This window comes from Onychomys torridus, chromosome 8 (genome assembly GCF_903995425.1).
Source record: "Onychomys torridus chromosome 8, mOncTor1.1, whole genome shotgun sequence".
NCBI classification, from domain to species: Eukaryota; Metazoa; Chordata; class Mammalia; order Rodentia; family Cricetidae; genus Onychomys; species Onychomys torridus.
In genome coordinates, this window is record NC_050450.1 from 60,750,402 (window position 1) to 60,769,553 (window position 19,152).

The window sequence follows — 19,152 nt, forward strand, 5'->3', positions numbered from 1 at the left end:
GTATAGTGACATGGTGACATCTACGTATACTCTCAGCTACTCAGGAGGTGAAAGAGAAGATCATTTGATCCCAGGAGTTCTGGGCCATCCTGCTCAACATAGTGAGATCTTGTATCACACACACAGACCAATGACAGAAACTGGGAACAATCCCAAGTGCTCATTACGAAGTATGAAGAGATAAAAAATTATATATGGTTTATTCATACAAGGGAGACCCACACAAAAGAAAGTTAGAATTCTCTGAGCTGGGGAATATAGCTTTCCTAATGTGTAAGGCCCTGGGTTTGAACCCTAGCACTAGGAAAAAATAGATTTCACCTATTAATATGAACAAGTCTACTAATTTAAATAAGAGGGAAGCACACTACAGGCTGATATATACTATACGGGACCAGATGTGTGAAGCAATATATTATGGACACATACATGAGCAGCCTAGACATAAAAACAGAACAGGCTCATAACAGTAACCTCTAGAGAGGAAAGAAAATGGAATGAGGGGAAATATTCAAGAGACTTTAATAGTACTTGTCACAATTTTTGAAAAAAATTCCAGACTAAAACATTTTAAACTGCATAGTAAATACATGGTATTTCTTATTTCCATTCCTTTCTGATTAGAATATTGAAGAACCAAAGGAAATCTTTACTCAGATTCTTCCTTAGCAGCAGTAAGTTAGGGTCCCGGTTTCCCCAACACTTCTTTCCTCAGCTGTTCTCACAGCAAGGGTACAAACCAGAACAGAAGAATGCAGCACCAACCCCACAGTCTGAGGCTTAGTAATTCCCAAGATTACATCTATTGAAGCAACTCTGGCTGCTAGGTCCTGACACCTTTTCACTTATGAATGGCATTAATCAGACAGCAAATGCAGTGCAAATTCACGGGAACACGGCAGCCACAGCCTCACAGCTCCTTACATCCGCACACAGGGCACTAATGCAATCAGTAGTCAGAAGCCTCCAAGAACCGCACTAGCCAACAATTACTTAAATCTCAAGGTAGTTGATCCAATCAGGCTCGATCATAAATCCCAAATGACACAGAGACAATTTCCCTCCCTTGCAGCTCCCTGTGACATTTTGGAGATATTGGGTAGGGAGTAGGAAGCTCGGGAAATTAGAATGAAGAATTAGGAAGAGGAACAGTGGCATCTAAAACAGAAAGAGAAACATGACCCTCTGAAAGATCATAACAACAACAACAACAACAACAACAAAACCACTAAAGATTGCCACATTGCTCTCCAGGGGCAAACGCATGAAAATTGCAAACCGGCTACCTACAGCCAAGCTTCACTCCACAGTAAAGGTGTCCATGTGACTGTTACCATGCTTCACATTGGGTACAACACTTTTTTTGTTTTGAACAGAATTCACATCCATCTGGTCCCACCATGCTACCTCCAAGAGTAGGCAGAACAGGTTTCCTAAGATTCTTCAGGTGAGGAAATAAATGAAGCATTTGTTCAAGGTCACAAGGAGAGCGAGTGCAGAGCCAGGCCTCCTCCTCTGTCTCCACAACAAGTTGTATTTATTCCAACCCCCATACTCAAGGAAGGGTAGAAATTAGGCAGCAGGCAGGGCTTCAGTTATAATCAAGCATGCCTATGTGATGAAGCTGCATGATAATCTCTTACACTATGGGCTTCAGAGAGCTTTTGGGTTGCTATACATATGTGGGTTCCTGGAGGTAGTTTGCCCCTTCCCACACTCCTGGCCTTAGGTATCTCCCATCTGGCTATTCACCTATATCTGGTATAGTGTCCTTTGTAATGGGAGTAAATGTGAGTTCAGTGAGCAATCCCAGCAAGCCTAGATTTAGAACTGCAGGTTACAACCCAAGACCTGCAACTGGTATCTCAAGTGGGGCAGTCTTCTGGAACTGAGCCTCCATCTGTGGGACCTGGCTCTTCTGTAGCTGTTAGAATTGAGCTGAACTGCAGAATCCCTCCACACACACTCAATGGACTGCTCCTCCTGTCATCACTGAGTACTCCACTGAGGCTACAGGAAGATCACTAAGCTCCTCAGGGTCCACAGAAGAGCAGCAGAACAACAAACACACCATAGAGATGAGATACACAGAAGTTTCTGATCTCAAGAAAAATGTTGACATAGTAAATTACAATGAGGGGGGGGGGACCCAAACTTTGGCAAATGGAAAACACAAAACAAAGTCAGAGGAAATTCAACATGTCGTTACTCTCAGTAAATCTAAGGTTAAATACAGAGATCTGGGCTGGAGAGATGGCTCAGTGGTTTAGAGCACAGACTGCAATCGGTGTTCCTAACCTCTGAGCCATCTCTCCAGCCCCTACAACCACTTCTAATGAGATCTGGTGCCCTCTTCTGGCCTGCAGGAACACATGCAGGCAGAATACTGTATACATAATAAATACATCTTTTAAAAAAAGAGATCTACAACAGTAAATATAGAGATAACAAAAATCAACAATAGCCTGGAGCGGTGATGCACACCTTTAATCCCAACACTTAGGAGGCAGAGGCAGGATGATCTCTAGGAGATCAAGACCATCTTGGTCTAAACAGTGAGACTCTGTCTCTGAAAAAAAATAATAACTTGTGTGCTGGAGATGCTCAGAAGGTAAGAGCATGTGCTCACCCAGCACCCGCCTGGCCACTCACACTGTCTGTAACTCCAGCTCCAGGGGATCCACTGCCCACTTCTACTCTCTATGGGCACTGCACATACACAATTAAAAACAAAAATAAAACCTTTTTAAGAATTAGGAACATACAGGAGACAGGGTGAGAGGGAGGAGGGCAAAGGGCATTTCTGAGGGGCTGTCACTCTGTAAGTCCAGAAGTCTCTCTCCTAGTATTAGGTCATCAGTGAGCTGACACTTTGTACATTTTTCTGTCTACATGGTCTACTGCAGTTTAACAGATGAAGACCAGGGCCAATAAGATGGCTCAGAAGATAAAAAGGGCTTATATACTGTGTGTGAACTGACAACCTGAGTTCAATCCTTGGAACCAACCCATGGCAGATAGAGAGAACCGATCTCTCAAAATTGCCCTCTGCCCTCCACATATATACCTATCAGCCCTCTCTTCTTTCTAATTATAATTACAAATAAGATAAAACTTTTTTAGAAAGGAAAATTAGTTTACTGATTTTACCCATAGATGTTTATAGGTTATCTCATCTATCTGGAAAATGTCAAGAAAAAAAATATCAAGCAGCAAAACTTTATTTCATCAAATCTAAAGCATCCACTTATAACAAACATCACTATTGTATCATTAGAATTTAAATACTGAAAACTGAAAATGTTACAATTAATTACCAGACACATCTCTCAGCAGGATACTGTGGCTCATACCTGCAATCCCAGCACCAAGAGGCCTAAGACCCAGGTCTGCACAGTTACAGGTCAGCCTCAGTTACAAGGCTGGCTGCCTACCAAGCAAGAAGGGCAGGATGGCTCTACCTCAGGGGTGGGGGTACCCTTTGCCAGCTGTGCAGCTCAGTGGTGCTGCGTCTGCCTGGATGTGCAAAGGCTGGATCGCTAGCATGGAAAAAATACAAGCTTTCCAGTTTCAGAAATCTTCAGCTGTGCAGGACCAACAAAACACAGGGTCATAAGAAAAGACTTCAAGGCACTGCCAGATAGGAGTCCAGTGCACAAACCCAACAGCTTCCCTTTAAGTAAGTAGTGACAACCAATTTCATAATTAATAAGAAATGTCATTCACAACAGCAGTGAAAACTACAAAACAGAAAACTAGAAACACATGTAGCAAGGAATTTATAAACCCCTATGTGGAAGCCTCTCCCCTGGACTGGAGGACGAGATCAGGGGCTGCGGTAAGCGTTCACCCTGCATAGCCACCGCTTCCCCCACGAGCTGACACGGACTGCCAGCAGCATTCCCACACAGAGTAAGTTTATTCTCAGTTCTCAGAGTGAGCAATGACCAGCACATTTTTGAAAAATAATGAAGAAAAATCAGTTGTCTTGTTAAGTATTAAAATATAAGTAAGATTGACAGTTTTGTTTACAAAATTAAGTTTCTATACCAGAAAAAAATACTATAAACAAATTCCAAAGATAGGGACTAAGTAGGAAAAAATATTTACAATACATGTAAGCCAAAAAGTGACGTGAGCTACACTATCCACAGACTTTGATCATCATACGTGAAAGAAGTGGAACCGACAGAGAGGGTTCGAGAACACAAAAGGGAAACCAGCACAGAAGGAACAAGACATGAGGAAGCCATGAGCAGCCTTCAGAGGACAGAACTGAAATGTGCAACAGTAAGAGGCCACTCCTCACTGAAGCTGGAAACATTCAGATCTTATTGTATAAAACACTGCTCATCTTTAAAACATGATCTTCTACCACCTCCTTTTATGGGGTAAATTAGCAGCATCTGCTCAAATGTGCATACCACACAACCTAACAATCCCCTCTCCTAGGATGAGGATCTGGAAATGCACCCACACATCAGAACAATACGTCAGCTTAGCACTGGGACAGAGCAAGGGGTTTACTTGCTCACCGTCTTCCAGAGAAGCATATTCCAGCCTCCAGTCCTAGGACATACGCTGGCTGCTGCTTCTTCATCCTAACTGCAAGGCAACTCTCCTGGACAGGGCCACAAATCCTACCACCTCAGCCCCACCCCTGCAGTAACTGTTGCAGCCACTTTCACAGAGTAAAATATCACCCATGACATTTCAGACACATACCAGCAAGAAGCCTCTTTGCCACAGAAGGTCGACTGGCTTCCTGTGGAAATGTCTCCTTTGTGACCAAGGGTCTCCTCTCATTCTTGGGAAGTACAGTTGGCCATCTCTCTAAGATTCTTTGGCTACCAATAGGAAATCTGTTCCGAATTTCTGTGAAACATTTCTTTACCTTTTTAGGTGACAGTTTCTTTTCCAGGAGAGACTCCAAAGCCTGTCATGAAAATGGTCATTATTCTCTTAGTTTATATTACTAGAGTATGACTTTAGTCACAACACTGAAAAATAACACCTTCCAAAGAGACATGTCATTAAATGGCTATCTCTAGTGGTTAACAGGGTGTTTGCTTAATTTAAAATCAGTATTATTTCAACCTGTGATTAATGTATAAAAATAACTTCTACAAATTCTTTTACTAGTTTAGCTCATTAAAATCAACAGCAAAGATGTTACGAGTATGACCATTTTTAAGAGGCATCCTAACTTTAAAATTCAGAATCATCACTTTGGAAACTAACCAGTCTTCAAAACATAGCTGACCTGCTTAAACAGGGTCTTCATTTTCAACAAACCCCATAAACTCAAGCAGTGTTTTATGTGGGTAAATACATTACACTGAACATACATTGCCATAAGCTAACAGAACTTAGTGGGTCCAATGGCTATTTGCCTATGGCAGTAATGGCAGGAGGTAAGTATCCCTATCCTCTAAGGCACACCCACTCATCACCAGGCAGTACTGGTCAGTACAAATTAAAGACAACTGAGCATAGTCTGGGAGGCTGAATTTGCAGGATCATATGGAAACAGGATAGTCAGGCAAGGAATCAACAAGAATTTAATTTCCTACATACCGAATACTTTCAGAACTAGGGGAGATCTACATTATGCTTAAGATGCACTGTTCAAGGTGCTCTTGCTCAGGGTAATCTCTTGAAATCCTTTCTGGGGTTTGGAAGATAGGTCCTCTAAATGAAATTATTTTATTCAGTAACGTTTCATACAGGTAAGTTGAAAAAGCATGAATGACATGATATAATATGCTGTCAAAAGTTCTGAGATTTGCCCTTGACATTCACCCTCCTGATAGTGAGCTATGTCTACACAGATGTAACCAAAGTCAATCACAGACATTTGCTACCCAACAGGACTGCAACGGCAAAGCATGATTTAACAACCACCAGAGCAGTTAGTGGTAAACAGCACTCTCCCGACTATGCAGTCTCCCACAAGGGCCAACAGTTTACTAATATACGATTATCTTTTCCTATTTTTGGATGAAAATGCATGACAGAAGTAACATTGGCATGGGTGGCTTACTAGTTCCAGCCCTCAAGAGAACACTCTGACCTTTGCTTTAAAAACAGCAACCATATAAATCAGTAGTAACAAATGCATTTGAAGTCAGGGTACTGCAGCAAGAATGGAAGGCTTCACTGTGTGGCAGGACTGCAAACCTGTGAAACTACAAAGCCAGAGTTCATTGCTACTGCTATCTTTGTTACCACTGAGAGCTAAGAACACTGTCCATTCCTGATGAGCACATCCGCTTGTGGCATGCCAAGTGTCTCCAGTCATTCCAAGAGCTGAGGCCCTTACTTGCATGTATCCTAAGTGGTTCTTTTCTAGAACCTATCTAGATCAAATTGGATAATTAAGTACTAATCTGAGAATTCCTTGCCATTTTTCTTTTTATTCTTTTATTACTCTGTGTATAAATGATGCATGGGCATATGTGCCACAGTATGTGTTATTTGACATATTATATCATTCTTCTCTCAAAGAAATGTAATAAAGACTAGGGAATAAAAACAATAAAAATGCAAACTTATGTCTCTGAAAAGCACCAAGTTACCAGGCAGCAGCTTTGTCTTATATTCTCACTGACTAGAACTAGAGAGAGTCAGCATTATTTCCCTGCCTTGAAACAACACCCTTTTAACAAAAACTGGAGTCCATTTCATACCTCAATTTGATGCAAGATGTCTATGACCACATCTGGCACAGAAGGATCAGTATCCAGCTTGGCAGAACACAGTGAAAGCTGACGAATAAGGCTTCCCAGTTCCTTACACCGAGCAGGAACTGGGTGCTCCCCTCGGTCAGTAAACTGAGTGACAAACATCTGTAAGGCCCGGATGGCTCCTCGATGAGCGGCCGCCAGCCTAGACATTGCCCACGACTGACAACAAAGAGGAAGCAAAGGGTTAGTTACTTCAGGTTCCTAACACCACAGCAACCTTTAGGAATATCTGGAATCCTAGCAATAAGGATAGTAGCCTGAACTGGCCATCTCCGGTGACCAGGTAGGACTTCCAGTAGAGGGACTCATACACCAGCCCAGGCACATAACCTTCGACCTACTGTCTCTCCTGCCTATGGGATGTGCTGGGCTAAGGGTGGTGCAGAGATTGTGGGAGTGGCCAATTGATATTGGGTCCAGCCTCAGACCCATGCCGCGAGAGTGAGCCCATCAGACACTGCCTGGAGCACCAGAACCAAGAGGTTGGATGGCCCAGAGACCTATGACAGAACCAAATACAATTGGAGAAAAAAAGTCAACATAATGATGCCTAACAATATTCCTCTGCACTCATAGATTGGTGCCTGGTCCAATTGTCATCAGAGAGGCTTCATCCAGATAGAAACAGTTGCTGAGACCCACAGCCAAACACCAGGTAGAGCTTAGGGAATCCTGCTGAAGAGAGGGAGGAGGACTGTAGGAGCCAGACAGGTCAAGGACACAAGAAAACCCACAGAATCAACTAACTTGGGCCCATAGGAACTCATAAAGACTGAACCAACAACCAGGGAACCTGCATGGGTCTGACCTAGGCCCTCTCCATATATGCCACAGTGTGTAGCTTGGTCTTCTTGTAGAAGGCCTAACAGTGGGAGCAGGGGCTGTCCCTACTCCTCATAATACACGGAGAGGTGCTCAGTCTTACTGCAAACTTGATATGTCATGTTTCGTTGATATCCACAGGAAGCCTGACCTTTCCTGAACGGAAATGGAGGAGCAATGGGAGGGGCAAAGGGGGGTAGGAGGGAGAGACTGGGAAGTGAAGGGGAAACTGTGCTGGGGATGTAAAATAAATTAATTAATTTTTAAAAAGAATATCTAGAGTCTATCTGCCACACAGTGCTCCTGCTGTAAAACCTTTCCCAACATGAAGAGAATTAAAAACCCTCAAGTTCTCTAGAAACAGGTTCTTTTCTTTCCTGTGGTCTATGAAGGGACTCTGGCCAGATCCAGCTCTGGCAGGCCTTGCCCTTCTCCCCCATTCCCTCTGCCTTGCTAAAAAATCATTAGATCACATTCCTAAAGCTAGCCACCAAGGTCTAGTCCCTTACTTGGCCACTTCCTCCTCCTGAGACTGACCACCAAAGTCCAGCTATCAAGTATTGAAGCCCAGCCATCAAAAAACACCTTTGACTCACCTAATTAACATGCCTAATTAAAATTAATCACCTCATGCTAACACAGACTTTCCGCTTTTACCTTTATAAACTGCCATTTTCCTATGGGCTAGGTCTGTTTCCTTTTTATCCAGAGGCAGGCCTGTGTCCTCCAGGACAAATACCCCTGCCCCCTCTCCCTTGTTCCCTTCCCTTCTCCCTCTTCCTTATCTCCTGTCATTGTCTCTTATTCCCTGCCCTCTGAGGTAAATAAATCTGCTTTGTGCTAAGAACTTGGTCTTGGGGTCCAGAGCTGAGACATTTCCTTTCAGTTATATATCAGGAGTGACCATACAGTGACCTGTCTGTATACCAGGAGTGACCATACAGTGACCTGTCTATAAACCAAGGGTGACCATTTAGTAACCTGCCTATATACCAGGAGTGACCATACAGTGACTGGTCTATGCCAGGAATGACCATACGGTGACCTGCCTATATACCAGAAGTGGCCATATAGTGACCTGTCTGTATATCAGGAGTGACCATACAGTGACCTGTTTCAGATCCTTTTCCTTAGAAGGCAACTCCACATTCAGAACCCTTAGCAGCTTAGTCCCCAACAGGTGTACACAGACAAAACACTGTAAAATGCACTCTATTAACCACTCATCAGAATTATAACATACCTTCTTAGTATGTTTAATTTTGTGTGGACTCAGTTTATCCAATTCTTCCTGGACTTCTTTTACCTGTTTTTTAAAAAGGTGGAAATGTCATTTTTATACCTGTCCATTTATCTTATAGAAAAAAACAGACCCTGTTTTGTCCAAATATAACTCTTATTAACTCAAATCACTTAAAAATGAGAAAAGGCTTCTCCTCAGTGCTCCCAAAACACTGTATGGTTTCCAGTTCAAAATGGTCACTAGAGCTATCCTCAGGTCTCCAGTGTGAGAAGAACTGAACATGAATACCAGACAGGACAACTCACTGAGTCTTAAGTGCTACACTGAAGAGTTTTGCTTTCTGCTGGGTGTAGGGGCACATATCTTTGACCTCAGCACTAGGGAGGCAGAAACAGGTGGTTATCTGAGTTCTAAACCAGCCGAGGTTACACAGTGAAACTCTTTCACACACCACATACATACACACACAGTGGGGGTGGGGGACTCACCAGGCACCACTAAAGTCTTTAAGTAAAAATCTGACATGGTAGATTCATGTTTCAGAACAATCTCAGCTAGGAATATATAAAGCCCATGGCATAGCACTTGCCTCACACAATTTCTGGGGCAATGGTGTAGAATAAGAACCAACATAGGATTCAAAAAGAATACACAAGAAAATTTAACTATGGCATTTGCCTTTAAACAAACAAACAAAAGTATAGCTTTTGGTTCAAGCTATAAACACCAACATGTACTTTGATGACCAGAAAAGATTTAAAGGTTTATTAACATAGAATTGCCGGGCAGTGGTGGCATATGCCTTTAATCCCAGCACTCAGGAGGCATAGGCAGGCAGATCACTGTGAATTCGAGGCCAGCCTGGTCTACAGAACAAGTTCCGGGACAGCCAATCCATCTCACACTCACACACTCTCACACACACACACACACACACACACACACACACACCTTCCCACCACCCCCCCGGCTTTCCCACCCCCCACCCACCCTGCTTTCCCACCCCCTGGCTTTCACCCACCCCCACTTCCCCCACTTCCTACCCCGGCTTTCCCACCTCCCCCGGCTTTCCTTCCCCCACTTTCCCTCCCCCCCACACACACACCAGCTTTCCCACACCTGCTGCTGAAGAACATAGAGCGTTCGAGCACAGCGCACAGCTTGCTCCTGTCTCCTCACTCGGATTCGATGCTCTTCATCTGGATCCAAAGCCTCTTCTAGTCTATCTGAAAGTATGTTCCCACATTAGGTTAAAAACCACACAAAGAAACTCAAAGAAACCTTAAGAATTTAATGGAGTAATAGCTGAAATCTTGGGTCTTACTAGCAGATTCAACCTCCAACAGCCAAGGCTAAGACTGAATGAGAGCCTGTGTACTGACTCAAGAGACAGCAGGGACAGGAAGATGTTGGCAAGCTGTCCTGCACACCCAAATGCACTGAAACACTGGACTTCTCTGTGAAGCATTTCTTATTGTCTCAAAATTTCTTTACACTGAGCCAAAATCCACAAAGCTTCCTCTATTTAAAAAAACAACAACAACAACAACAAAAAAAAACCTTTACTGGACTATTTTCATGCTAAGTGAGATTATTTTTGCTTTCTTATCCTGAATCCAAATGAGAATTCTTTCTCAACACATTAAGATAGAAGTGCTAAAGTCATTTGAATGATTGTAAGTCTAAGTCTTCATCTATGCATCAAGAAGCACAATCTTGTACACACAGGCTCCCCATAGTTTTTAAAGATCGACTCAGACCATTTCGGGAAGACGGCCCAGGGGAAATCCAATCTATGCAATTCTTCTAGACCACTGTTTGCAAATATATTTACACAAATTCTTCTACAAGACAGACAATTAACAGACAATTCAATAGAAGCAATACTTTGCAAGTGTAAGTATGTTCTGAACTTAATTTTCTCCTTAAAATACTACACATGGAGCCGGGTAGTGGTGGCACACACCTTTAATCCCAGCACTCAGGAGGCAGAACCAGGCAGATCTCTGAGTTTGAGGACAGCCTGGTCTACAGAGCAAGTTCTAGGACAGGCACCAAAACTACACAAAGAAATCCTGTCTCGGAAAAAAAAAAAAAAAAGAACAGAAACAGGAACTGGTTTAGGCAGGGGTTTTTAACTCCACCTTGAAGGTGGCTCCAATGCAACCAGCTGGGCTTGGGAAAGCACAACTGCTGAATGCAGAAACTGTAACTATGTATTCACACGTCTTTTTAGTCATTTGTCCCAGTCAGGACATTGTTATTATAGTTACCAAGTATTGGTGGTCCACTAAAATATTTATGAAACAAAGTAAACCAGGCCAGTCCTTCCCCACAGAGCTTCCAAAGCTCAGTTCTAAAGGTCCTGGTCTTAAGCCAGATCACCAGAGCAGGAGACCTGGGAGCTTTGTTCCCTGATAGCCTAGCTTCTACATAAAGCATCTGGTTGGGTCATGCCACAGACTGACACTAATGGACCCCATGACAAATAAACCACAGTACTTCTGGGGTGTTCTGTGGATGTTCTGGACCCCCGCGATGCTCAATCGTTACACAACATGCTGGTTAGCAAGGCTGGCTGTGTATGTGTAAGTTGGTTTTCTCAGGCAGCTCCATTTTCCTGTTTTAGGTATTGCTGGTCTGCAACAGGTGGCAGTTTCTTTGTAGCTGGTTCCTAGGAACTAGGAGATGAATTTGTAACCATCCTTAACACATCTATTTTCCAGTCCTCTTGTCTCCTATCCAGCTACATCTCAGTGCCTAGTTTTATCTTGTGTCAACCAACAGGTACTTTATAAGGTATTTACATTTTCTCCCAACATGCACATATTTATATGTTCATATTTTAATTAAACTTTAAATGCAAAATACAATTTTAGTCTATGTATTATCGTAACCCAATAGCAACTTTTGCTACACTCATGCCTCACTGTTCAAGAGCTGGACTTGGCATCCTACTTGTTGGCTATAGTAACCCTACGCTCTACTCCTGAATCTACTACTTCCCAAAGAAATGCAAGGGCCCTGAGATTACTAATTACTGTGAAAATAGTATATTATGATTATACTTCTTGCCTTCTACCCTGTGGTCAGAAATGAAGTGGGTTCATCTACAATACACATATCCTATGGTCTTTTAAAGCAAATTAAACATAATTTTGTGAGAAGCACTTCGGTATTTTTTTTTTTTAAGATTTATTTATTCATTATGTATACAGAAGAGGGCACCAGATCTCATTACAGATGGTTGTGAGCCACCATGTGTTTGCTGGGAATTGAACTCAGGACCTCTGGAAGAGCAATCAGTGCTCTTAACCTCTGAGCCATCTCTCCAGCCCCCACTTTAGTATTAACAAGGCAAATATCACAGGATACTTTGTATGTAGGTATTAGGAGATGCAAGGTCAGGCAGCAGGAGTGGGCAGAGCCAACTCAATAAAGAAAGGAGATCCAGGTCAGTCTCTAAGCCTAACTCTCTTATAGTGGTTGTTGAGCTCTACTGAACCAACCAGCTCACAGCGGAACTTGGTAGTGTGTGTGTTGGGGGGAGAAGTCCCCCAAATGAATGCATTTATCCCACACCACAGCATCTCATCAAATGAAGAACCAGGTTTTTCTCACCTTTTTTAGTTACTGCTTCTATTTTATGGATACAACTGCTCAATTCCTTTCGGAGTCGCTGAACTTCTAAAAGGCTTTTCTGTTCCCACAGGTTTTTGTGCTCCTCTATCCTGGGCTGTGGCTGAAGTCCTGGATCATGGGTAGGTGGTGAATTTGGCACAGTAAGATCTGATCGCCCTGGATGATCAGATGTGTATATATAAACCTTGGCACCTGAGCTGGAGACGCTTGCTTTAGATGGCTGGTGGCTGCAATGACAGACACTCTGACTCTTTGAGTCCTTCTTATCCACCTTGGTATGTACACATTTGTGAGAGACATGGGGCTGACTTCTGAGATGATCTTTCATGTGTTCTTCAAACTGTCTTCGTTTTACATCTCTTTTGGCTAGGTGAACAGCATAGCTAAGCCTCTCTTCTGATATGACAGAAAATGAGACAGAACTGCTTAGATCATTTCCAGCTCTAAAATCCAAGTCTTTACAATGATACAATTCATTATATGAGTGTTTCAGTTTTTCAATTTTAATTGCATGTGGACAAGAGTATCGGACTGCCAAGTTGCTGGGATGTGTAGGAACATTCCTATTAAACTGCAGCTGGTTCTTTAAGAAATAAACAAAAATAAGCTCACATTAGAAAAATAACATGTTGCACAGCTGATACACACATACACATACATACATGCATACATACATACATACATAGATACATACACATATACACATACATTCCAGTTCCTAATTGTTATTTATTTGTCAGCGTTATTTATTAGGCGTGAGAAAACACAAGGTACAATGGAACCCACTATAAGAGGTTTTATTAGGGAAGGGAAAGGGTGGAGGTGGGTAGGCCTATCAAAAAGAAAGGTGAGGGTGGGGAGGAGGTACACACTACCTCTGGCAATCGGGTAGAGTCTGCTTTTATATGGGTTTACGTGGCTATGCCATGCATGGACATAGATTACGTGATCACGCTGTGTGCAGACTATGTGACCACTCTGTGCATGGATTACTTAGGTCATAAGACCCTGGAGTGACTAAGCATTTTGCCTGACTGCTGGCAGCACATGCACGGTCATGTGACTCCTCCAGAAGCGTCTAGGAATAATATCACCAATATTTTATTTTATGTAGAGATATTTTTCTAGTGCATCCATAGAGCCAGTCACCTGCATACGCTACATACATGGTTCTGTACTAAGTCATCTAGTCCTGCAAACAGCCTTCTACCTGCTAACTGCATACTGGTCCTCCTGTAAAGGCTGCCCTACAACACTTCATGTAGCAACCAGTAAGTTCTTCAACTCCCAACTATAGATCTGTCCTGTTTGAGGATGTCAAAGTCTAGCAAGACACAAAGACCCTGGATTAGAGTTTTCCTAAAAACAGCTCCATAGGCACATACCACATAGCAGACCTAAGCCACTGTTGCTACCCCTAGGTCCTCCTGAGATTTTCATCTAATCATTGGACATACTTTTATCCTGCACCCATATAAAAGCATCTTGTTCTAAATAGTCAAGTTACCCAGGCTTACACAGACTTAAGTTCTTAGCAGATTTCATCATATAGATAAATCTCATGAGGCTCTACATTTAAACATAAATATGCTTCCACATTCCTGATGTTCCCCCACCACCACCCCCAAGACAGGGTTTTGCTATGGGATATCTTTCTGTATGTTGTGAATATATGTTGCTCTGATTGGTTGATAAATAAAGCTGTTTGGTCAATGGTGAGGCAGAATAAGGTTAGGCAGTACATTCCAACTACAGGAAGAGGAAAGGAGAGGCAGGAGAGACACTGTAAGCTGCCGCCAGGAGAAGCAAGATGTGAAAATATTGTTAAGCCACGAAGCCATGTGGCAATGCATAGATTACTAGAAATGGGCTGAGTTAAGTTGTAAGAGCTAGCTAGCAAGAAGCCTGAGCCATTAGGCCATATAGTTTGAAAATAGTATAAGTCTCTGTGTGTTTATTTGAGTCCGAGCGTGTGTGGAAGAAATTCATCCTGACCACAGGGCTGGGCAGGACCAGAGAAAACTTCTGGCTACAGGGTTTCTCTGTCACTCTGCAGCCTGTCCTGGAACTCACTCTGTAGACCAAGCTAGCCTCAAACTCACAGAGATCCACTTGCCTCTGCCTTCTGAGTGCTGGAATTAAAGGCATGTACCACCACTGCCTAGCTTCCTGGTTTTTTTTTTTTTTTTTTTTTTTTTTTTTTCAGGTTTTACAAGACAGGGTTTCTCTGTGTAGTTTTGTGCCTTTCCTGGAACTCACTTGGTAGACCAGGCTGGCCTTGAACTCACAGAGATCCGCCTGGCTCTGCCTCCCGAGTGCTGGGATTAAAGGCGTGCACCCCCACTGCCCGGCAAAATGGAAGGACTATTTTTTTTTTTTTTTTTTGAGCTAGGGATCGAACCCAGGGCCTTGCGCTTGCTAGGCAAGCACTCTACCACTGAGCTAAATCCCCAACCCCCTGATGGTTTTTGAGATTACTTTCACAGCTGCATTTTCTAATCTTCAAAAACCAGCCTTTCAGACTAAAGTATAACTGTATTGAACAGATTGCTCCAAATTTTCCACTAACAGGTATATTATTAGTACAGGTTTGTCTTTAGGATTTTGTTCTGTTTTGTTTTTCTGCTTTACATTATTTTCTTAGGTTAAGTAATGTGCTCTAGGATTATCAGGCCAAAAGAAATAAATAAGTTTATGACTTTAAAACATAAAAGGGCTACCTATGTAAGGTTAGTAAGGAAATCCATGTTGTTGAATTCAGTGGACTCGTGATACCTTCATTGGGAGATCTCCCCAACACTCACAATGAATGTGCTCAAATAATCACATGTATATGCTAAAACTTCAGAACTTTTTGGGGGACATGGGTGATCAAGGAGGAGTAGGAACAATTCACTAAGAAGAAAATAACAGCAACAACAAAACACCCTGAAATGTGTGTAGATTTTTTAAAAATTGAAATCTGTAGCCTTATTTGGGAAAGCCTTTCCTCTAAACATAATTCAATACCGGAAGACTTTGATATCCACACTGAGGGGAGGGGTAAACTGATGAACTCCTCTTTAATGTGAAAGTCTTTAAAGGTTTTTGCTTTGATCCCAGCACTCAACCAGAGGTAGGTGGATCTCTAAGTTTGAGGCCAGTCTGGTCTACACAGTGAGGTCCAGGACAACTAGGGCTACACAGTGAAACCCTGTCTCAAATAAACAAACAAACAAACAAATAATAAAAAAAGAAACAAATGAATGAATAAATAAGTAAGTGAAATTTCTTTTAAAAATCTCCCCTGGTTAAGAACCAACAAATACACAAACACACAAATAAAAAGCCTTGATAAGCAAAGACCAAAGAACTGAAAAACTAGAAGAAAATATAATTTGCAAGTACAAAGGGCTCCATAACTGAGGTCACAGAGGAAACCACAGTGAGCTGGAGCGGTGGCTCAGGAGTCAAGTGCTTAGTCTTGTTGCAGGAGACACACACACACACACACACACACACACACACACGCGCACACACACGCACACACACACACGCACACACACACACACACACACGCGCGCGCACACACACACTTACACACACACACGCGCACACACACACACACGCACACACACACACACACACGCACACACACGCACACACACGCACACACGAGGGTGAGAAACCACAGGCAATGGGCAAGGCAGGAGAAAAGTAAAGGAAGTCAGACTCTTAAACATGTATGTGGGGGAGGGGAGACATTCACCCGGGGCCAGAGGAGGACGACTCGCAGTTAAGAGCGTGCTCTGTTCTGGAAGACAACCGTTTGATTGCCAGCCCCATGTCAAGTGGCTCACAGCCTCCAGTGACACCAGCTCCAGGAGACTCTAAGCTTCTCACTTTGACAGGCACCTACACTCGTGTGCACATACTCATATACAAACTTATATACATACACATACTTTTAAAAAATCTTTAAACCATCTTCAGCCTTATAAAAAGACAGTGAAATTCCATAAAATAAGAGTACAACACTATATGCTTTTGGTAAGGCTATGGTGAAACACATTATCATAGAGTAATGCACATAAATTCACAGTCACACTCACATACACATTTTTTAAAAAAACACAGGAAATGGGAAAGACAAAAGAGATGAAAGAGAGAAAGAGCAGGGAGAGGGAGGGGAGATGGGAGAGAGAAAGCAAGAGAGAGAATGTGTAGTGGGCAGAGGCACACTCCTTTCTGGGGGTAACTGGGCAATATTCAGCTACTTCTGACCCAGCAGTCTAGTATCACTTTTGGGATACTGTGGTAGTTTGAATGTAATTGGCTCCCATAGTCTTACAGGGAGTGGCACTATTAGGAGGTGTGGCTTTGTTGCAGTGGGTTTGACCTTGTTAGAGGAAGTGAGTCACTGTGGGGGTGAGCTTTGAGGTTTCCTATGCTCAGATACCACCCAGTGTTTCAGCCAACTTCCTGTTGCCAGCAAGATACAGGACTCTCAGCTACCATCTTCCTGCATACTGCCATGCTCCCACCATGATGATAATGGACTGAAGCTCTGAAACTGTAAGCAAGCCACCCCAATTAAATGTTTTCCTTTATTAAGAGTTGTCGTGGGCCAGGCAGTGGTGGTGTACGCCTTTAATCCCAGCACTCGGGAGGCAGAGCCAGGCAGATCTCTTTGTAAGTTCGAGGCCAGCCTGGTCTACAGAGTGAGATCCAGGACAGACACCAAAACTATACAGAGAAACCCTGTCTCAAAAAAAAAAAAAAAAAAAAAAAGAGTTGCCATGGTCATGGTCTTTTCACAGCAATGAAAACCCTAAGATAGATATCATGCAGATGCATTCCCAACAATACACATATAAAGGCTTACTTTTACAAACTATTATATGGTTTGTAATTGCCAATTAATGACATCAACCCTCATGTCTACAAAGGGTTGGCCATGGAATACACTTTTGGACAGCTACAGAACAGAGTGCTAGAAATAAGTAAGACATGAGGATGTCTCTAAAAATAGCTCTAGGAACTGGTGTGGGAGATTTCTTAGGAAAAAAAGGAGGAAAATAGTAGCTGTAATATCAAGAAAAGATGAGACCATAACAATACAGGCATGCATCTGGTCCTTGGGACAGAAGGACAAAGACAAAGGAAACTGGGAGTTAAGAGACTGGTTACCCGTGGGATGTGAGTAGGAGCAGGATGGAAAGAAGAAAACAACAACTGGGTGGAGGACAATGCCTCCCTGGACATATCTGTGTGCACAGCATTTGGACCCTGTGAGTGCATGTGCACACACACAAGGGAAGAAGGGCTCGGGGAGACAGTTCCATAAAGGTAACAGAGAACCCTAGGAAGGAATACCAACAGAAAACAGTGAACCAAAGCCAACCACACCAAAAATCAGAGTGGAGAAAAATTGAACCTGTAACTTTTAAACATAGCATTTGAACTATCCATCATTGTGGCTAGACACACAAAGTAACCAAGTACTGAACTCTTACTTTTCATATTCCTGAAAACGGACCAATTAAATAGCTATTGTGGATAAGGGGTACCAGGCTCACACTGTCGCCTGGAGGGGTCCAGCGCCGCCTTCCGGCCTCTGAAAGTACCCCTGCACACACAGTCAGACACACACATGTAAATTTATTTAAGTTATTTTCTTAAGTGTGATAATGGTACAATTAATTAATAATTAATTAAGAGTTCATTTTTAAAGTGTTCTGAAATATTTAAAACGAAAGCATCAATGTTTGTAGCTTCCTTTAGTATGCTTATACACAAACCTTAGAGACAGATGGTTGAGCAGACAGAAAACATAGCAAATTATTAACAACTACTGAATCTAGAAAATGGCATCAAAATGTTCAATGTCCTTTTATTTTTCAACTTTTCTTTATGTTTAAAATGTTTTGTAATAAATATCAGAAGAAAACAGCAAAATAACCTGAGGCTGAAGAGTCCTAGGGTCACTCCTTCCATCTAGTTGGATACTGGATGCTAGATGAACACAGGTAGAAGCTGTCTGGCTTGGTCCCATCACATCAGGTGATAAAGAACATCAGTGACCACCAAGTCATCAGGCAAATCTTCCTTAAATGAAACATGTCGAAAATTAGCCACAATCTTCAAACACCAGAGTAAGCAACCTACAACCCCATGCTTATATAGCAGCATTCCAGAAGGAACTCACAGTAACCTCATGCAAGAATGACTGCTTAAAAAGAGGTCTATTTCTTATAAAAGCAACTACTTTTGAAATTCTCATTTTCAAAAGAATAGGGAGCTACTATTTTAACGATAATCCATCAGACCATTTTCATTTCAAATCCCAAGGGTCTACAGTAAGATATTACTTGTTATGATAAAATATTGTTGTGACCAGATAGTTTCATGGACATGTTCTACATGAATAAATCCTAGTGACTGGTCAAAAGAGCAGAATGTATTCCTGTTAAGTAGCTCAGATAAAATTCTGAGTGATTCTAAATAAAGCTGAGGTTTAAACAGTGGAACAGGCTCTCTAGGTGTTTGGCTCCCCCCATCATCCACACCTGTATATATTTGCAGTGAGCCTACAGCTACCGAAGAATCTAGAAAGCTGTAAGAAACTCCACCGGCATCCTTCTCTCTATTCTGAAGATTCTTAACAAGCTTGAATGGCCCTGCCACTCAAGGGTTAACCGCGTCCTCACACAGTTATTT

General features: G+C 42.4%; 1 protein-coding gene across 10 annotated transcripts in view; it reads right to left on the reverse strand.

The window, feature by feature from the left end:
* Kiaa0753 (KIAA0753 ortholog) overlaps nt 1-19,152 on the reverse strand; it is a 51,471-nt gene that overhangs the window by 27,998 nt on the left and 4,321 nt on the right. For 5 of the 10 annotated variants that reach the window (XM_036194846.1, XM_036194850.1, XM_036194847.1 and 2 more), the window contains exons 2-7: nt 18,395-18,540; nt 12,433-13,036; nt 9,931-10,037; nt 8,812-8,874; nt 6,690-6,905; nt 4,726-4,936 (exon numbers count right to left, since the gene is read on the reverse strand). In XM_036194846.1, coding sequence (XP_036050739.1) covers nt 4,726-4,936; nt 6,690-6,905; nt 8,812-8,874; nt 9,931-10,037; nt 12,433-13,036; nt 18,395-18,487 — 1,294 coding nt within the window. In that variant the 5' untranslated portion in view covers nt 18,488-18,540. Of the gene's footprint in view, nt 1-4,725; nt 4,937-6,689; nt 6,906-8,811; nt 8,875-9,930; nt 10,038-10,135; nt 10,157-12,432; nt 13,037-18,394; nt 18,541-19,001; nt 19,143-19,152 lie in introns of those variants that run through there. The other 5 variants (XM_036194849.1, XM_036194848.1, XM_036194851.1 and 2 more) reach the window with 4 other exon arrangements.